The sequence below is a fragment of the Vipera ursinii genome (assembly GCF_947247035.1).
Source record: "Vipera ursinii genome assembly, chromosome: 2".
Taxonomy (NCBI): Eukaryota; Metazoa; Chordata; class Lepidosauria; order Squamata; family Viperidae; genus Vipera; species Vipera ursinii.
In genome coordinates, this window is record NC_139513.1 from 203,937,204 (window position 1) to 203,957,434 (window position 20,231).

At 45.0% G+C, this 20,231-nt stretch overlaps 1 protein-coding gene across 11 annotated transcripts in view; it reads left to right on the top strand.

The window, feature by feature from the left end:
- ZNF462 (zinc finger protein 462) overlaps positions 1-20,231 on the top strand; it is a 176,447-nt gene that overhangs the window by 117,996 nt on the left and 38,220 nt on the right. For 5 of the 11 annotated variants that reach the window (XM_083352498.1, XM_083352505.1, XM_083352501.1 and 2 more), the window contains one exon: positions 16,955-17,074. The exons of 4 other annotated variants lie outside the window; for them this stretch is intronic. In XM_083352498.1, coding sequence (XP_083208624.1) covers positions 16,955-17,074 — 120 coding nt within the window. Of the gene's footprint in view, positions 1-16,954; positions 17,075-18,567; positions 18,629-20,231 lie in introns of all 11 variants that reach the window. 2 more of the 11 variants (XM_083352499.1, XM_083352500.1) reach the window with 2 other exon arrangements.

Consider the following 20,231-nt stretch of genomic DNA (forward strand, 5'->3'; position numbering starts at 1 on the left):
CTTGTCAGACAGCCTCCGCTGCCTTTTTAAGTGTGCCAATAGCATCAGAGGCACGCGAAGACTCTCAGAACTGCCTGCCTTCTCTCCTGAATTAAGGGGGAAGGACAGGTTGCTTCTTTTTTCACTACCAGCAGTAGCGGCCGCCATTTTGGGCACCATGACCACATTGCTTTTACTCTGAAAAGGTTTGTGCAGCCTTCTTTGCTAGCTTCTGAGAAGGGGGGGTAGATTTCAGCCCCCCCAAAACCACAGACTTCAAAGGGGTTTACCTTGCCTTCCAACTCAGGGAAGTTGGTCCCTGAGCCTCTGGTCAGTCGCAGGGGTCCTTTTTCAGGCTTCTCCTCTCCCAATCATTGCAGAGGGTTCTGAGTTCAGATCCCTTCTGACTGTAGCACAGTCATTGTTTGCCTTGCCCAAAACATTTCAAAGTGGATGGTCAAGTACAGGAGGCTTCAACTGTAGCTCTAGGCCTCAACCTAGCTGTCTCATTGTCCATTCCAACAGAAGAAGTGTGCTGGCTGTGCCATTCTTGGCCTTGTTGCCACCAACTAGGACTTGTGAGCTGGCTGTTATCACTGAGGTGATCTTGCCGCCACAGTAGACTTGGCCTGTGCTCCAAAGCTGCTTCAACTAGTCTTAAGGCCATCAGGAGCTTTGCAGGTGTGCCAGTTGTCCATTAAGTTGGTCCTACAGCCACCATTGCCATAGAGTGGCACACAGCCTCAGATCAGTACTCTGCTCCTCTGTTTGAGATCCTTCTCAGCATTCCACTGAGATATTTCCCAATTGTGATGGCAGACAACACTGCACCTCAGGCTTCACACGGTGCCCCTACCACTCCTGCACAATCAAAGCATAAGTCCTCCAAAATGGAGGCTGCTGAAAAGCTCAAGGCCAAAGCCAAGGCCATCTCTGGCAAAAGATCCTCCAAGGCAGCAGAGAAAGAGGCCAGCAAGAGGCACCAGGCCTTAGAAAGACAGTTTGCCAAGGCCCAGAAACAGGGCACGATGGGCGCTGAACAGGTCTTGTCTCCACTGGCCACAACTTGCTCCTCCTCCCTCATCTTCCCAGAGGGTCTGTTCTCCAGAGGGGGATGATGATGACCGACCTTATCTTCCCAGGGCTGAGCAAGAGGAGATGGTTTCCTTTACCCAGGGACCAGGTATCCAACTGACGCCTCCAGTCCCCAGAGCAATGCAATCCAGGCCCGAAGCCACCATTATGCCCACAGCAGCCGGTCTTCAGCCCTCAGAGGCGGAGGGAGTGTGGTTGCCAGAGCAGTTTCAGGCTTTGATCTCCCAGGCGGTCACCCAGGGATTGGCCTTACAACGTCAACAAAGGTATGCACCCGAATCGGTGGCCTCAATGACCCTGCCTTATCTCCCCCAGTTGGGAGCACCAGAATATTCTGACCCTATTTCTCCTGCCCGGTCTCCTCGCAGCGGAGTATCTTTTTCTGCGGAGTACGACCTGATGAAAATGCCGCTCTCAGAGGATGAGGATCTTACTCCGGAGCCTCCTCCCTTTGTTGGTCTATTCAATCGGGTGCTCTTTAAATCTCTGCTTCATAAGGCCAGCACTCCTGCTAAGATTGGTCCTGACCAGGTTCCCCATCCTGGTCCATCCACCAGCCAAGACACAAGGCTGGGATTTTCAGAGCATGTGGTCAGTGGACATCACATCCCCTGTCCCCCTCTCTTCCTCAACACGGTACAAAAGCAATGAGGAACATCTGGCACATGAGTCTTATTCATCGGAGGTAATTACGATGATTCAGGCCTCCAGATGGCCTACAACAGACATGTCAAACACAAGGCCTGGGGGCCGGATCCGGCCCGCGAAGTGGTTTCATGTGGCCCGCGAAGCCATCCTGGAAACAGTGAGGGAATGGCCCCCACTGCCTTGGCCCTGGCCCAGAGACCCTCCTTCTGCCAGAGACCCTCAGATCTGTCCCACTCTTGCCCAGGCCCCCATAGGCACCCTTGATGCGAACGATGTAGAGCTGGCCACACCCACCCAGTAGGCCATACGCACTTTAGCCACGCCCACCCAGTAGGCCATACGCACTCTAGCCATGCCCACCCAGTAGGCCACACCCACCCGGCCCCCTGAGGGCAACCGCAATGCTGATGCGGCCCTCAATGAAATAGAGTTTGACACCCCTGGCCTACAACAAACAGGATCTATGACTCCACTTGCAGGTGTTTCTGTCATTGGTGTGCAAAGAACCTGTTAGATCTTTCGGCTGTTACTATCCTGAGGATCTTGGACTATTTATTGGAGGGGCTCAACAAGGGCTTGGCGCCCAATACCATCCACCAACAAGTAGCAGGTCTCCCCACCGTATTTACATGGGGCAATTCAGAGGCATTGGCTTAACATCCTATGGTACGCTCATTTCTCAAAGGAGCAACCAACACCAAGCCTCCAGTGGTTCAGCGGTATCCCTCTTGGGATTTGTCACGGGTCTTGCAGGCCCTTATCTCTTCTCCATTTGAACCCATCAGGACCTATACTCTGTGGTTCTTGACAATTAAGGTGGCCTTCTTGATAGCCTTCATGTCGGCTAGATGCATTTCTGAATTGGCAGCTCTCTTGTCAGTCAGGACTTACGCGTTTTTCATGCTGACAGGGTGGTCTTTCAATTGGATCCCTCCTTTATTTCTAAGGTCAATACCTTGTTTCATAGAGCGCAGGAAGTCATTTTGCCGGATTTTTGTCCTCATCCATCTCATGCCTTGGAACGGTAATGGCACACTCTAGACGTCCACAGGGCTTTACGCCACTATATTAAGCGGACAGCGTCTTTTCGCAAGTCGGAAGCCCTCTTTGTTTCCTTTCAACCCTCTACTATGGGGCGGAAGGTTTCTGCCTCCACTATAGGCAGGTGGATCAGGGCTTGTATTACAGGGGCGTACCAATCTCATTCCCTGTCAGAAGTTCCCAGGCGTATCACTGCTCACTCCTCTCGTAGTGCTGCAACTTCTGCGGCTTGGGCGACACAGGCGTCCATTGAGGACATCTGTAGGGCGGCAACATGGTCCTCACTTTCCCCTTTCGTGAGGCATTATAAACTGGATAGGTTTGCCTCCACAGATGCCTCATTTGGCTGGAGAGTGCTGCAACAGGTAGTGCCGCAGGGTGGGACACAGGCTCAGACTAATTCCCTCCCATAGGGACAAGGCAGCTTTAGCATGTCCCATTCGTGGATTCTCCATCTATCGTGCTGGGGAAGGGGCGTTGTCTTACCTGAATGCCTTTTCTCAGCATGATGATGGAGAATCCACACCCACCCCTTAGTGTCTGTCAGGTTCTGTGTCGGGTATGGGAACCAACACATCAGACTGTCGTCATTTGCTTCGCCTTATGCACTTATTATTATCTGTTCACAATTAATCTGAAGTCACAACTACCAGTTCTTTAGCGGGGTTGGCCTTCATAGGCGTCAAACTCTTCCCAAGAACTCCCAAGTTGCAGTGTATTGGCATATGTGCAGATCCCAGCAGTGTGGCCATTTGCAATTAACAGATGAAAAGATTTGTCAATGTGCAGATTTTCTAAGTGCGGTGCAAGATTATTTTGGTAGGGTCCCCAGTGTGAAATTGATTATATAGCTACCATATTTGAAAAGACTAGGGCAGCTATAGTTCTTTCCCATGGTGAAAAAGGGTCTCCAAACTCTCGTCTGGATGAACGGGGGACTTGCAGTCGTTGGGTTATTTTTAACCATATTTTATCCCAGAACTAAAAGGAATAAAACATGCCAGGATAAAAAGGAGGCCCAGAGTTGGTTTGAAGTGGCCTAAATCTAAATAAATCATAAATTTGCTGGATGCTTTTGCTCTTTTAACTTTTAATTCCACATGGAACCATATGAACAGGGTCTGGATCTAGACTGTATAGAATCCGCTATATAACTGACTTGTGCAGTCACTGAAAATAAGATTAACTGGATTGTTCCTTCAGTTGAACCTAGTGCACTCTGCTAATGATCAATAAGACATCTCTGGAAGCCCACAGTATTACTTTTATTGATTCCAGTACATAATGTATGTAGTAATGATGTTTATGTCATATTGAAAATCTATTCCTTTTGCCATAAAAACGGCTGTACAACATCTGTCTGTACTCACCTGTGAATACCATTGTAGTTTATCTTTGTTTCCAGGTGATTCTTTCCTTTCTCCTGGTACCTCTGAAGTGGCTCTTTAAATTCCTCTGGTTTTATGATTGATTTGGGAATTTCATTCAGTTGCCTTTAAGAAAAGAATAGCCTTCTGTTCATCAGGAGAACCAGAAAACCTTTCTGAATTACATTCCCCTTTCTTTCTGCTTTGGCTTTGTTTGACCTGTAATGGTCTTGTCTGCCAAGGTAGAGGGGAAAAAATGTGATGGCTTTGTAGCTGTAGCTAAAAAGACGTGATAGTCTTATTGCAAAGTAAGTAACAATTGCGAATAAGTTCTACCTTCCCGAGAAGCTTGGAGATGCTTCTGTCCATGGAAAAATGGGGAAGGTCTAGGGCAGGGGTAGGCAACCTTGGCTCTTTTATGACTGGTGGACTTCAACTCCCAGAATTCCTGAGCCAGCACGGCTCAGCTTGGAAACCTCTCCCTTTCTCCTCAGCATGGCTGGCTCAGGAATTCTGGGAGTTGAAGTCCACGAGTCATAAAAGAGCCGAGGTTGCCTACCCCTGGTCTAGGGAAAGCCCCAAATTTAGGATGAGGATTTAGGATGAGGCATTTGCAACAATTGTGAGTTTGGGTTCTCTCGGAATGCCACGATTTGGACACTCAATGACATAGATGTAACCTAAATTTACCATTGTGGTAGTGAGGTAAATGAAGGTTCATAACTCAGCAGGTAAAGCACCTACTTTGCATGCAGTAGATGACAGGTCAAGCCCGGGATCTTCAATTAAGACTTGTGAAATCAAGCCTGAAAGCTTTAGAGAGCTGCCGTCATCCAGTTGCATGGTGGCTGGACCAATGGCTTGACTCATTATTAGAAGCTTTCTATGCTGTTGTCTTGTCTCTTGCTACTGATACTGACAGCCTTGTTAATCATAAATCTCTTTTCGCACTGCAAGTGTAGAAAGCAGGAAATGACAGTTTTCTCCCTCTAGGAATCTGCAGTAGCGGGGATAAAGAGGTTAGGTCTTGTCTGAAACAAGAGTGGCGGGGGGGGGGGGCAAGGTGGTTATGATTTGTTGGGGGAAAAATCTGTCCATTGTACTTTACCGGCCTAATTGATCCCATTTTTTAACTAGCAAAATTGAGAGGACTTTCAAGCAGGCACATACAGCTTACTGGGATCTTGAAAATTGTACATCTTATCACACTTGTCTCTGAACAGAATCCCCATGCAGAGGTACAGGAATCTTAAGAGGATAGGAAAATGTTAGGAAAGCTAATCATTTTGTATTCTCCCCAGCCCCAAAATTGGAAATTCTAGGCTTCTACCCCAAAGCTCTCCTGTGTATTTACTAATTACAATTACTGTCTCGTTTTTTTCTGTTGAAAAGCTGTCAGTTCTTTTCTGTCAATGGGAGGAGAGCCTGTCAGCAGAGCCCAAAGGGAGAATAGTGAGCGAGCAGTTGGAAAGCACCGTTTGCTTCTTAGCAGCAGCACAAACATCTTTAGATGACTCTGTGATCTGAAATACAGTTTAAATTACTCTTGCTTTAATCATCCCAAATTCCTTCTGCAATATTTCTTTCAGTGATTAACTGCGTAGATTCCTAAAGCTTTGCTTGGTGCATCCAGGTGGAAGCAAACCCCACCATAACTACAGTAGCTTATACTTCAAGAGGAACTGAAATAAATATCACCTGTAGTAAGAGATGACCAATTTAAATTGATATTGCTAAGCTTTCGTTGCTGTATAGCAAGGGTCTTCAAACTTGGCCCTTTTATGACTTATGGACTTCAACTCCCAGAATTTCTTAGCCAGCATACCTGGCTGAGGAATTCTGGGAGTTGAAGTCCACAAGTCATAAAAGGGCCAAGTTTGAAGACCTCTGCTGTATAGTTTTGCTAAGAGACAACAAACCTGCTTCCTGGATAGCATAGCATTTCCAATAAAATGTATGCTCTTGTAAAGGAAAGTAATTATCTCAACTCCTTGGAATTTAAGAACAGGATACTAGTTAACACATACATTCTTGGGAGAGAAAATCGATGTAAACTTTTATTAGAGAATGGGATACTTGAGCAATTGCAGTTAAAGCTCCTTCTTAATAGGAGATGTTTTCTTGAGTTAACAAGTAGGCTTTGGTGTCTATGGAGATTCTCAATCATCCAGGTCATGGTTGTCCCAAAGGTTGCTTTTTCTTGAAAACATTTTGCTTCTCATCCAAGAAGCTTTCTCGGTTCTGGCTGAAGAATTTCCATTCCCCACCATTTATCCAGAACTGAAGAAGCTTCTTGGATGAGAAGCAAAACATTTTCAAGAGAAAAAAACAACAACAGCAAGAAAGTCCAGTTGCCTTTTGTAAAGCATCTTTGGGACAGGTAGGTTTTGCTTCTTTTCTTGGGCTTTCATGATCAAGAGGATGCTTTTAGAGCAGGGGTGTCAAACTCAATTTCATTGAGGGCCGCATCAGCATTGCGGTTGCCCTCAAGGGGCCAGGTAGGTGTGGCCTGCTGGGTGGGCGTGGCCTGCTGGGTGGGCGTGGCTAGAGTGCGTATGGCCTACTGGGTGGGCGTGGCCAGCTCTACATCATTCGCATCAAGGGTGCCTATGGGGGCCTGGGCAGGAGTGGGACAGATCTGAGGGTCTCTGGCAGGAGGAGGGTCTCTGGGCCAGGGCCAAGGCAGTGGGGGCCGTTCCCTCACTGTTTCCAGGATGGCTTCGCGGGCCACATGAAACCACTTCGCAGGCCGCATCTGGCCCCCGGGCCTTGTGTTTGACATGTCTGTTTTAGAGCAAGAGAGAATAAAGGATACCATTCACCTGAGGTCCAGTTTTACTGATGTTCTTAAGCATCAGTACAAAGGAGCTTCTTTTATATCTTCCTTCTAAAATAATTTAAGTTTCATATGGTGGGTCTGGATCAGGGGTCTTCAAACTTGGCCCTTTTATGACTTGTGGACTTCAACTCCCAGAATTCCTCAGCCAGGCATGCTGGCTGAGGAATTCTGGGAGTTGAAGTCCACAAGTCATAAAAGGGCCAAGTTTGAAGACCCCTGGTCTGGATCATATGGACTCACCCAGATAATTTTAGATACCTTGCATGCCAGTTGCCGATGATAAAACTAGAAAGGATAATTCAAAAGAATGGAACTGTGACAGGAGCTTGAGGAGTCATCATAGTAATAAGGAGTAGAGCCATTTAGGGAACAACTTACCACAACTCTTGATATTGTAAAAATCAGGTTACTGTTTCCTTTCCTCTGAGGAGCAATGCAGTTGAGGAAAAACTGGCTGCGGATCTGGGGAAATAAGGAAGTTGAGCAGTGCATAAGCAAGTGAAAATACAAAATAAATTAGTGGGAAATTTTTTCCATTTCTTCCGATTCCCCCTGGCCGAAAGAAGATACTTGATTTCTGTTTATCTCTCATTTTCCGTTGTGCTGTTTGTGTTGATTCAGCATCTTGGCGATCTGTTGACTATCTCCTGGGGCCTTTTGTGGGGAGGGGGGGAAATGAGGGGAGGGGGGGAAAAGAAAAAAAAGTAAAATGGATAGTAGATAAGTTAGAGTGAGTTTCGTTTTGAAGCGATCAAAGTAAGGAGTGAAGAAATAGAAGCCCTTCCAAAAATGCTTATCTTTTGTAAACCAACAATTGGCGTGTATGACAAATAATAGGAAAACAAAACACACAGTGTGCGCGCAGAAATGATTCAGTGAAGTTTAACCTATGTCTGTCCGAAGGATTTTCTGAAGGGACGTTTTACAAGTGTATTGAAGTTCTTCACTGAAATGTATGGAAATTTAAAATGTGTCGATGTGAAAATGCTGCAGGCAGTGTAACGTGCGTTATTGTCAGGTTGTCTTTCTTTCTGAACACTTTGAAATGTCCGTCTTGGAGCTTATAGCTGCTGTTTCAGATTCTCTGTTACAAAACTGCAACACAGAAATGCCATAACTGATCACACATTTCCAATGTCCCTTTATTGCATGTTAAGTTATTCTTAACCTCTCTAAAATGCGATCAAGATTAAAAAAAAAAAACCAGAATAAAATTGGTTGGTGTAGTTTTGCAATGATATTCTTGTTGTGTCCTCTTTCGTTTAGGTTTATAGTACCGTAGTTCCAGATAGATTTCTTTATAATTAAAATTTAAAGTGCTTTTAAAAAAAACAACCTAAAAATAAATTGCAGGAAATAGAACAGTGTGAAGCTAGAGGCTCACCAAATTCTTTTAAACTTCCTCTTGGTTTAAATTCTTACTGAATTTGACACATGTGAGTTGTTGCTTAGCGTTCATCTTCTCTAAACCACTCGATCAAACTTGCATGTATACAGAATATAATTTTTAAAAAGGTGTTTCAAATGGGTGTAGATAACCTAATAGGTAACTTTCCTACAGTCTAACCTCTTCATCTTGCCTTCTTCACAATATTCTCACTCACTCTCATATATTTCAGTGTAGTTTAAAGGCCAGAGCTGATGTAAAATCAACCTTGATAGGCTTCCGTGCAATTTCATGGCAGGCACAAAAGAAGAACTAACATAATTCTGAAAGATAACTGTCTTCTCTTCAGCTTTCCAAAAGTTTATTCCAAAGCTTTGTTTTATTGTTTTTCACCTTTTCCTGGTGCTTCTTTTGTAACCTGTAAAACTCACAACTTCTGGCTTTTTGGATGAATAGGATGGACCAGTATTTACACATCACGTTGCTCACAACGTGCAACATTCCTTTGCATGCAACTTCCATTACTATTTTCTTATTCCCCTTCCCTCAGTGTAGTTTAGGCTAAGAGGCCTGGTTGGTCCCATCCTGGATAACAAGTCATACCTCCTTCCAATCTTGGTGATTTTATAGATCATCTGTGTAGTTCTAACAATGACCTTTAAAAAATGTTTACAATACAGAGTTGTGCTGTTTCAGCTGCCCATAATAAAAGCCAGAGTGCCCCGTTTCAAAAAGTTTAGGGCAGGGGTAGGCAACAACCTTGGCTCTTTTATGACTCGTGGACTTCAACTCCCAGAATTCCTGAGCCAGGATGGCTGGCTCAGGAATTCTGGGAGTTGAAATCCACATGTCATAAAAGAGCCAAGGTTGCCTACCCCTGGTTTAGGGGCATGCTCGGGGAGTCTGTATCCGTTTATGTCTCTCTGTGTTCAAGGGATGCCTGCAGTTTTTGCTGGATTGGTATAGATTAGGAGTAACTGATTTCTCTCATTTGGTTTGAGAGTAGAAGCAAAGCAAGAGTAAGCCAGGGGTCTTCAGACCTGGCCTTTTTATGACTTGTGGACTTCAACTCCCAGAATTCCTCAGCCAGCGTGCCTGGCTGAAGAATTCTGGGAGTTGAAGTCCACAAGTCACGAAAGGGCCAGGTTTGAAGACCTCCTGGACTAAGCTAACCCTTGAAGCCTCCTCTCCCTGGAATTTGTGTTGCATATTAGTACAAGGGATTATGCAACATCACCAACCCATTTCCCCTTCTATTTGGATTTCTTAATGATCAGCCCATGCATTCACATGGAGAGCCTCTTCACTAACAAACTAGCCCAAGGGTCCTTCTTGAAAAGTGTCATGTCTAGCACAAGCAGGAGTGATTTCCTCCAGTGAATTAGAAGGGAAAATCCAATTTTTCTTTTTAACAAAGCGTCTGTTGCTTCTGTCAAAGATGTCTTGGCATCTGTGCACTTTCGTAGCGCACGGCATTAGACTTTCAACCCACCTGTTTGGTTCACCAACCTATCTCCCCTTTACTGAGAATTCAAGTCAAGGTTTGCTTGTTCTTCCCTAGAAAGATACGGGCTGGTTCGCTCATTTTGGTTTTGCACATGTGGATTTTTGACTACAAATACATTCGGTGTTTAGAACTGAACATATAGAGAAAACACCCTTTTGTACCCCAGCTTTTAGCTCCACTCTTGAATTGGTGATATATGTTGCTCACTTGGCATGCGCTCAGTAGAACAATAGATCCAGATGCACGATGACCGAATATTAGAATAGAGCTCTTGAGTGAAAGGTTCAGCTGAAATAAGCATTAATTTTAGAAATTTGTGATTTCTGTCAGTTGTACACCGGTATTTTTCCTAAGACAAGCATATAGAGTGAAGAGTACTTGGGTCATCGATGCCTAGAAAGTAGTCCAGAACCATACTAATTTGGAGCTAAGCATGTTTGGTTATGTTAGCAGCCTAGATAAAAAATTGCTGGCAAGTATGTGTAAACTAGTCTGAGCTCTCCAAAGATAAGGCAGATTGTCATTCTAATAAATACAGTAAATCCATCTCCCAGAGACTCTCCCACCCTCTTATGAAGTTCCCTGTGGCACCAACCGCTCCTTTAACACCTCAGCAACTTCCTTTTGTAAAAGGCAGCTAATCCTCCCATCATCCCTGAGAGCCAGAACTGACTTGAAGTCCCTCGCTTGTGTCTTACTCCTGTGAACAAGCCAAAATGTAATCAAACAAGAAAAAGCGGATGAAACACATAGAGGCTTCCCCCCCCCACCTCTTCAAGAAGTTTCTTTTGCTGTTGATGCTGGGTTACGTGGAAGGAAAGAATGTATGTCGATGGTCTTTAGCCTTTTATCATTTTAACATACACATCCATGCCTTTAAAAAAAATAGATGCTTAGAAGTGTATGTGCTAGGGCTATTGGATCTAAACTGTGGAAATCTAGAACATGGCTTTTCAACCGGTGGTACGCGTACCACTAGTGGTACGCGAGCACCTGACTGGTGGTACACGGCGTCGCTTGCCTCCCCGCCGCCTCCTCCCCACCCCTACACTCTGCTCCTTCCCAGCTCACTTGCTGCCGGAAAGCATGCTGCTTGGCAGCGGCCTGCAGAAACCCTACAGAGGGCGTGCGCAGGTGCAGAGCGAGACCCCGCCCTCCCCAGGGACTTGTTGTGCAGCAACCGGATTGACTTCTGATTGGCACTTCTTTGGGGCACACATGGCCGGGAAGGCGCGTCAGAGTCCCAGGTACCGGGAAGGCGATCGGCCCGCTCCTCCCCCATCGCCTGCCAGCCCCGGGAGAGCCCCGCACGAGTGCCTCACCAGCCGCCGAACCCTGCCTTTCGAGCAGGAGCGGCCTTGCCCTGCTTGCCCTTGGCCGCCTCTGCGGGTGCTGCTCTAGCACGGAGTGGGCGAGGCTGGTCCCCGTTTGGCCCGCCATCCCCGGGAGAGCCCCGCACGAGCGCCTCGCCGGCTGCCGAACCCTGCCTTTTGAGCAGGAGCGGCTGTTGAGCCCCGGATTTGAGCTGCCGACAAAGCGCAGTGCAGGGAAGACGCACCAAAGCCAGCTGCTCATTGCTCTGCTGATCAGCTGGTTTGCTGTGCGGATTCCTCCCCCCCATACCCACCGAGTTGATTGTCGAGCCTGGGGCTTGATAGCGGCCTTGCCCTGCTTGCTTTTGGCCAGCGCTGTGAGCAGCTGCCACCGCCCACCCCGCTTTTTGCAAGCCCCGTTATGCCACCGTCGCAGGCTTCCGGCAGCGGAGGCGCCAGGACAAGCTTTGGCGCATCTTCCCTGCACTGCGCTCTATCAGCGACTCAAATCCGGAGTCTCAGCCTCCCAGCTGATCGGCGGAGCAATGAGCTGCTGGTAGGCCAGGTAGCCGGGGTGCTGCATGGATTCCCCCCACACACACCCGGTTGATTGTCGTGCCCGGGGCTTCATAGTGGCCTTGCCCTGCTTGCTTTTTGGCAGCGCCGTGAGCAGCTGCTGCCGCCCGCCCCACTTTTTGCAAGCAGGCTTCCAGCAGCGGGAGGCTCCGGGATGAGCTTTGGCACATCTTCCCTGTGCTGCACTCTTCGGCGGCTCAAATCCAGAGTCTCAGCCTCCCAGCTGATCGGCGGAGCAATAAGTGGCTGGCAGGCCAGGTAGCTGGGTTGCTGCACGGATTTCCCCCCCCCCCCAACCGGTTGATTGTCGTGCCCGGGGCTTGATAGTGGCCTTGCCCTGCTTGCTTTTCGGCAGCGCCGTGAGCAGCTGCTGCCGCCCATCCCACTTTTTGCAAGCAGGCTTCCAGCAGTGGGAGGCTCCACCTGCTTGCTTTTGCCCTGTTTGCTTTTGGGCCACGCCGTGAACAGCCGCCACCCACCCTGCTTTTTGCAAGCCTCATTATGCCGCTGCTGCAGGCTTCCGGCAGTGGGAGGCTCTGGGACAAGCTTTGGCGCGTCTTCCCTGCACTGCGCTGTGTCTGTGGGGGCTGCCTTGGGAAAGGTGGAAGCGCAGCTGTGGTCCGGGACAGTCAGCCGTTCCGAGCCCTGTTTGGCCTGCTTTGTGCCTCCGTCCCCCAAGAGCAGCTGATTGTGATTTGCTGCCGTGTGCTTCCCCGAGTGTGCCTCAGCCCCGGATCTCCCCCCACCCGGGACTCCGGCTGTGTCTGCAGAAGGCAGCAGGGCGAAGGGTGCTTTGGCGTGTCTTCCATCCATCCCGTGTGAAGGGCGCCTTCCTGCCCCGCGGTCCACAGTAGCATTGTTGGCATGCATGGATCGACTGTGAGCGAATGTGAGGTGTTTCTGTTGCTGGAATAAAGCTTATTAAATGAGCTAGCAACCTCCAAGTATCGTTGATAGATCTTCCCTAACTTTCCTCGGGTGCTTCATAAAGAGTTACGTGGGCATCAGGTTTCTTGGTAAAATGGATTAGGAAGGAAGGCAGGAAGGAAGGAAAGGAAGGAAGGAAGGAAGGAAGGAAGGAAGGAAGGAAGGAAGGAAGGAAGGAAGGAAGGAAGGAAGGAAGGGACAATGGGAGAGGGAGAGAAATAGACAGAGGGAAAGAAAGAGGGGGAGAGAGAAATAGAGGGAGAGAAGGAGAGAGAAAGAAAGGGAGGGAGAGAAAAAGGGAGAGAAAGAGGGAGAAGGAGGAAGAGAGAGAGAAGGAGAGAGAAAGAAAGGGAGGGAGAGAAATAGAAAGAGGGAGAGAGAGAAAGGGGGGGAGAGAGAGGGAGAGAGATTAAATTAGTAATATGGTGGTTAAGTGCTTGTCACAAGGTTGCAAAAGGCGATCACATGACCCTGGAACAATGTGACCATCATAAATATGAATTGGTTGCCAAGCATCTGAATGTAAATCACATGACCCTGGGGATGCTGCAACGGTCATAGATGTGAAAAATGGTCATAAGTCACTTTTTGCAGTTCCGTTATAACTTTGAACAGTCACTAAGCGAATTGTTTTTTCTTTTTGGTCAAGTTTTTGACACCTTGCTGGGCGACTGGTGGTACTCGGACATTGCCTTATCCTAAAAGAGGTACAATGGGTGAAAAGGTTGAAAAGCCCTGATCTAGAAGACTTTTACATGGCAGAGAAAACTAACTCTTGCTACTGTCTAGTGGTGGCCTGGAGTTTTGCAGCTCAGATCTTGCAGTCTGTCTGTCTGTCTGTCTGTCTATCTATCTATCTATCTATCTATCTATCTATCTATCTATCTATCTATCTATATTATTTATTTATTTATATAACATCTATCTTATCTGTCTATATGTATCTATCATCTATGTATCAATCATCTATAATCTTATCTGTGTTTATATAATTATCCTTATATTTAGGTATTATCATCTGTCTATATCTATCTATCTATCTATCTATCTATCTATCTATCTATCTATCTATCTAATTTAGATAGAGTTGTTTACAGATAAAAACAATTATGTGTGCTATATGTTTTTCCTGCATATTTTCCTCTTCTATTGGTTTTTCATTGGGTTTGATTTTCTCTTCTGTGAGCGTGCTTCTCCCTCCCGTTTTCTCTTCCTGTGCTTCATGAAGTGAGCAAATCTTTAGTGCTCTTGAACTCTGCTTCCTTACCTCTCTACTTCCCACACGCTGCCACCACATTTGTCACCGCTGTTTAGCCTGTTACTTTCAAGTGAAGATTTTCAAACTGGGAGATTTGTGTGGGGAGAAAACAAATGCGGTGTTCAAGGCAAGCAAGCTGTGCGTTCCCTTTGCTGATGCGTGGAAACATCTGAAGGCTGAGTTTTTCTTTACCCGATTTTTTTTGAAAATTCCTTCCCACAACTTGCATCCACAACTCGTTTTACCGGTCAAAATAATACATTCACACTCAATTGTCTATGAGCGCTTATAGAAGTACCCTGACTCACAGATTAAACCACGTTTAATGTATAGCCTATAGTTTTAATAGATGTTTCCAGATGGGTAGCTTTTAGCCCTGCCAATCAAAATGCATTAATGAGCTATTGGGTTTTTTTTATTTCAGGATAGGAAAAAAAGATAAGCAGTGGGAACGCATATGGGAAAGATGATATTGCTGTCATAATCCTTCATACAAGGCAGGGTGGATGAACGAAAATAGGCTTGGAGACAACAGTTGTAGGATACAATTCTTCCTGAAGGGATGATTTGTAGGCTGCCCCCATTTCCTTTACTCCAATTCACGCAATAGTCCTGTTCAGCACAAGTAAACCCAAAATGGGTTCAAGATTAGGACAGGACAGGAATAGGAGGGGAAATTAATTGCTTGAAGTAGAACCTGATGCTGATTTTTCTTTTCCTTTTTCTGTAGATTTTTTTTTCTTTAAATGTTAAAGGAACTCAAATGTGCATGATACATGGTCATCTCTACTTCTAGTTCCTTATATCTGTCTAATCAAGTACCATTATAACACAATCATATCATGTACTGGAAGTTTTTTCAAATTTGTTATATTCCAGTGTGAAAAAGATAACAGCCAAGCTTGGTGGGGGGAGGGCATTCTTCTAAGAAACACAAGAAGCCCTCAGGACTTTTTGTTGGATTAAATGAGTTTTTACAAGAAGTATACATAACAGTTCTTAAAGCCTGCTGTCAATGATTTTGCAATGTAGGTTATTCCGACTCCATTAAATATTTCATTTTCTTTTTCTTTTTTTATAAATGGATAATAGTAAATGTAGTTTGGTCTCTATGAATGTAGTTTGATGTCTTTAAAAGCCTTCTGCAATGCATCCAGGGCTTCCACAGTTTTAGAAGCTGCTCATTAATGCATTTTGCAAAATCTGAAATTAGCTAATGATTTAGCTTGTCTATACTGCCATTCGATTGTATTAGCTAAGTTATATTCTTTTTGTAACGTTTCAGCGGTTCTTAAGGTGTCATTACTTGCTACCTGATGAAATATGAATCCCATTCTAAATCCAGATTCTCCAAATCAAAGTTTCCCAAACTATTTTTAAACAAGGATTACTTTACAACATCACATCATACATAGCCCTGATTGTGTGGGTAGCTTTTTACTATCACACTGAGTATTTGAAGATTAATAAATGTGATAATCTAAGACTCTTGCACAGGACAGCATTGACCGCAGGTAGTGTTGCATTATAGACATGAACCTCAGTGATTGAGCCATACAGATACTCCAAGCCAGTGGTCGTATTTCGCAGAGAGAGACAGCATGGTGCACAGCCTTTTGGTATGCCTTCTATGTCAAAGGGCCTCTTTCTTGCAATGAGCGATAAGAACTGGGCTCTCCTCCCGTATGTTTTTTTTTTGTTGTTGTTAAATTTATTTGCCAGCCATCTCACCATGGCGCTACACTGGGCGGCTTACAATGGCAAAACAGAAAAATGACAAAACAGATGGTAAACGTAACACGCTAGCAATGCAATGAAACAATAAAACAGCAAAAGGACAATAATAAGGGTGAAAAAGAAGGGCAGAAGGGGAGCAGGAAGTGCAGGGGGATGGGGTCAGCTAATTAGTCCAGCATCCACCTCCCGTGTGAAACTTCCCTATTGGGTTCCCAGGCCAACCAGTACAGCCAGTCTTCAGGCCCTTACAGAATGATAGAGGATGGAGGTAGGGGTATTCCAGAGGGCTACAGCATAGAAGGCTCTTCTTCTGAATTCCTCATCCGGAGTTACTTGACCGACGGGATCCACAGCAGGTGTCCTCTGTCAGCACAAGTGTGGCAGGCTTGTCTTAGCACAGGGGTGGGGAACTATGCCCCTTTTATGACTTGTGGACTTCAACTCCCAGAATTCCTGAGCCATCACTGTGTAATGAACCATAATGTGCTGTCTGACTTCCGACAATTCAGGTGCTATATAAATTATTATTATATGATATATTGTATTAATTATATTACATATATTTTATGTATTATTACATATTAAGGTCGAGCGGAGTGGTGGCCTAGTGGTGAAGATGCTCACCTTCCACTCAGAAGGTCAAGAGCTCAATCCTACGTAGCAGCAGATGTTTCTCTCTCCTAGGATGCAAAGGAAAAATATCTGCTGCAAACTCTCTGTGTGGCATCAGGAAGGGCATCCAGCCAGTAAATGCTCACCTCCATCCAGTCACCCTGACTCAACCCCAAATTAAGGAATTACAGGGTCGTAAAAATGAAATATTATTATATGTTAAAGTGCTGGCTCGGGAATTGTGGGAGTTGAAGTCCACAAATCATAAAAAGGGGCCATAGTTTTAATTATATATATATATTTGCCAAGTTTTCACAAAGAATCAAATGAGATCAGATTAATCACACTCTTATTATTTTATGTGAGGACTCAACTTACAATCACAACGAATTACAACAGAAATTCTGGTCCGAATTGTGACTGTAAGTCGAGGACTACCTATAGGCCTTTGATAAGCAGCTGTTTGTTTGAGTGAACAGAAAACTGTGGTGGGTTTTGGAAAGGTTGTCTTGTCATTCTTCTCAACTAGAGAAGCAGTTGCCTAGTTCCTGGAGTTAAGCTGACGACTCTCCCCTTTGTGTGATGCCCAGAAACTATAATGAAGAACTTTCGTTCTTCAAGTGGTCATCTGTGCATTCACAACTCCTCCCCTATGTTCCTTTCTTCAGATGCTTACTCATCAGTCTTGGGGAGCTGGGGGGAATGTTGGAACCCCATCTTGATGCATGTGCAGAGGGCCAGGCTTCCTTCCAAAAGTCTTTGCTGTAGAAGAAGAATCACAGTTAGAGGTAAGAAAACCTGTTCTTGTAGCACCAAAGGAGAAAAGCAACAGTGGTGCCTTTATGAACTCAGGCAGTTGCCACTAAAATGTCCTGGAAGTAATGTAGCATTTGCTCAGGAAGAGAGTGGGTCATTCTAAAGAATCTGCTGTCACAAGAGAGCCACAGAGAGCTGGTGGGGAAGAGTGAGGCTTTACTTGGTTGTATAAAATACTTTGTTCCTCTCGTTTTCCCATCTACTTGTTTGGAACCAAATTAACTGAGAGAGGCAAAAGCGGTTAATGCCATATGCCCTCCCTCAAGTTCTTCTCAAGTTTCTAGTACCCCTTACGTGGTGTTAAGCTGCAATTTACATATTGCCGGTCTTAGTTCCTTAACCATTTTGGATGCAACCTGCCTATTGTGAGCAGATTATCCATCCTTGGCATCACCGTCCATATCACCTTGCCGTTCACCACAGCACCATGTTCAGTTCTAGCAAGCAAACACTCGACAAAAGATTCTGAACATTCCCCCATGTTTAAGAAGAAGCTCCCATGAATGCCCTAACTCCTCCTTGGCCATTTTGCTGAGTGCCACTTCGCACGCCACAAAAGCAGAGAGGACCCTGGCATTGTTATCAGCAGTAGTCGGTAGTCTGTTACGGGGGTCCCCAACCCCCGGGCCACAGCCCGCAAGTGGACTGCAGCCCATTTGGAATTAGGCCATGTGATCAGTGTGCATACATACGCACAGCTCCATTTGCACGAGCAGCGAGCAGGTACGTAAGATGGAAACATTCCCTCTCACCCCGCTGGGCCACCAAGCAGGAAAGGCTGGGGACCACTGGTCTACTATAGTACAAGTAGTCCTTGACTTACAACCCTTTGTTTAATGGCAGTTCAAAATTATAACAACTTCCTCTGAAAAAGTCATGACCGAAATTCACACTTAATGGTCATCGTACTGCTCCCCCTATAGTCACATGATCACAGTTCAGGTGCTTTGGCAACAGGCACACTTTTACATCGGGTTGTAGCATCCTGCGGTCACATGATTGTGATTTGCAATGTCCTGGCAAAAAAAAAAGCCCGACCAAAAATGCGATTAGGAAAGCTGAATTCGCTTAATGACTGAGAATTTGCCCAAATTACTACTTTTTGACACTATACTTATAAGAAGCCGCCTGTTTACAATAAGAACTCTTCTTAAATTGTCTGTTGAACTACATACAAGACCCTAGTTCCCTATCGATTAGCACCTAGACTTACTGCAATTTTATATGTTTAACTGAAGTATATTAAAAGAAAGAAGGAAATTTATGATAGCTTATTATGGGGAATGTTTTGATGCTAAATGTGAGCCAAAGTAACCACAAATTGTTGGCTGTCATCTGCTTCTGCAGAGGAAATGTTAACAGCATATTGTACTGCAATAGTATATCATCTTTGCTTCTCATATGGTAAATCCTAGAGTTTCCAGTAAAAGTATAGATACTTAATTCCTCTATTTTTTCTTAACAGATGGATTGAGCCAACATCCTGAGTGTCTGTCAGTATGTTTTATGTATCCAAATTGCAATCTGTGAGCAACATATTATTGCTTATCCCACCTTTGTTACTTTTATCAGTAATTCAAGAAGGAGAAAATACTTACTACTTCTTCCTCCTCCTGTTTTCTCCCTTTGAGGTGGGTTGGGCTGAGAGAGAGTGACAAACCCAAGGTCATTCAGCTGGCTTGCCATGCCTAAGATGGGACTGAAACTCAAGTCTCCTGGTTTCTAAGCCAGCTCCTTAACATGTAATAATATTCCCTTTTTACAACCCGGTAATCCCTTAATTCGGGATAGAGTTGGGGGTGACTGAATGGAGCTGAGCATTTACTGGCTGGATGCCCTTCCTGACGCCACACACAGAGTTCAGAGCAGATTTTTTTTTCTTTGCACCCTAGGAGAGAGAAATATCTGCCACTAGCTAGGATTGAGCTCTTGACCTTCCGAGTGGAAGGCGAGCAGCTTCACCACTAGGCCACCACTCTTCTCGGACCTTAATATTTAATAATATTTAATAATATATATATAATAATACAATATAGTACTATAAAAATAATTTATATGGCACCTAGAATTGTCAGAAGTCAGGCAGCACATTATGGTTCGTCACAGAGTCAGCCTAATATTTAGACTGGATTTGGCATTTTGATCCACCTATCAAGGTTTTCCCAAGGACTGTCCCAATAGACAGATGTTATTATGAGTCTGTGTTAAAGTATGGTCACAGGATGCAAACAGTTCCAGATAAAGCTACCTTTTGCAATTGACTGATGGTGATTTTGTCAATGTTTATGGTGTTCATTGCTGTTATTATTATGTACACAACAGTGAAACAACAGTTAACTCTTTAGCTGATGTTGGCTTTCACATGCATTGAGTTATTCCCAACAACTTGGGACGTCGTAAAGTATCGGCATAGCATATGTGTGAATCCAAGCAGTGTGACCTTTTGTAATTGAGAAGTGGGGGGTGTTGTCCAAGATTATTTGATATGACATCCAGTGTGCCAATAACCATTAGGACCATTGTGGCTGGTTTATGTTTCTGCTTTGATTTTCAGACCTCGATATTATTATTGTGTCCCTTGGAACAATGAGTAATAAAGATTAAAAAAACAAATGGAACAAAAATTAAGATGTATAAACACGGGTAGAAAGATACCGAGTAGTATGTGTCCTTTTGCCAGGAGTGAATATTTGTTAAAAGTAGCGAACACGAATGCAGGGTTATGGAGTGCTTAATAAGCATGCATAATAAAAGAAGAAGAGATAAGGTCAAAAGTGAATGGAATAAAGGCAAAAGTGAGTAATAATGTACAAGAGGAGCAGTATGAAGAGACAGATTGCTCGTGTAGAGAGAATGGATGTGTATTCACAAATTGTGAATGGGTCGACAAGAAGGGAAAGCCCCCCCCCCCAAATTTGTGATTGGGCAGAGTTTATGGGATCCCAAGAGAGAATAAGGTGTGATGATTTAAAAACAAAAGGGTAACGTACGAAGCAGCATATGATTGGGGTGGTGGAAGCAAGGATAGAAAAAAATATACAGTGAACGGTATTCCTGTAAATTAGTTCTGACTATTTGTCCTTTCATTTGTCTCGACATTTTTAAATTTTGTTTGGCTTGCTGATTCTT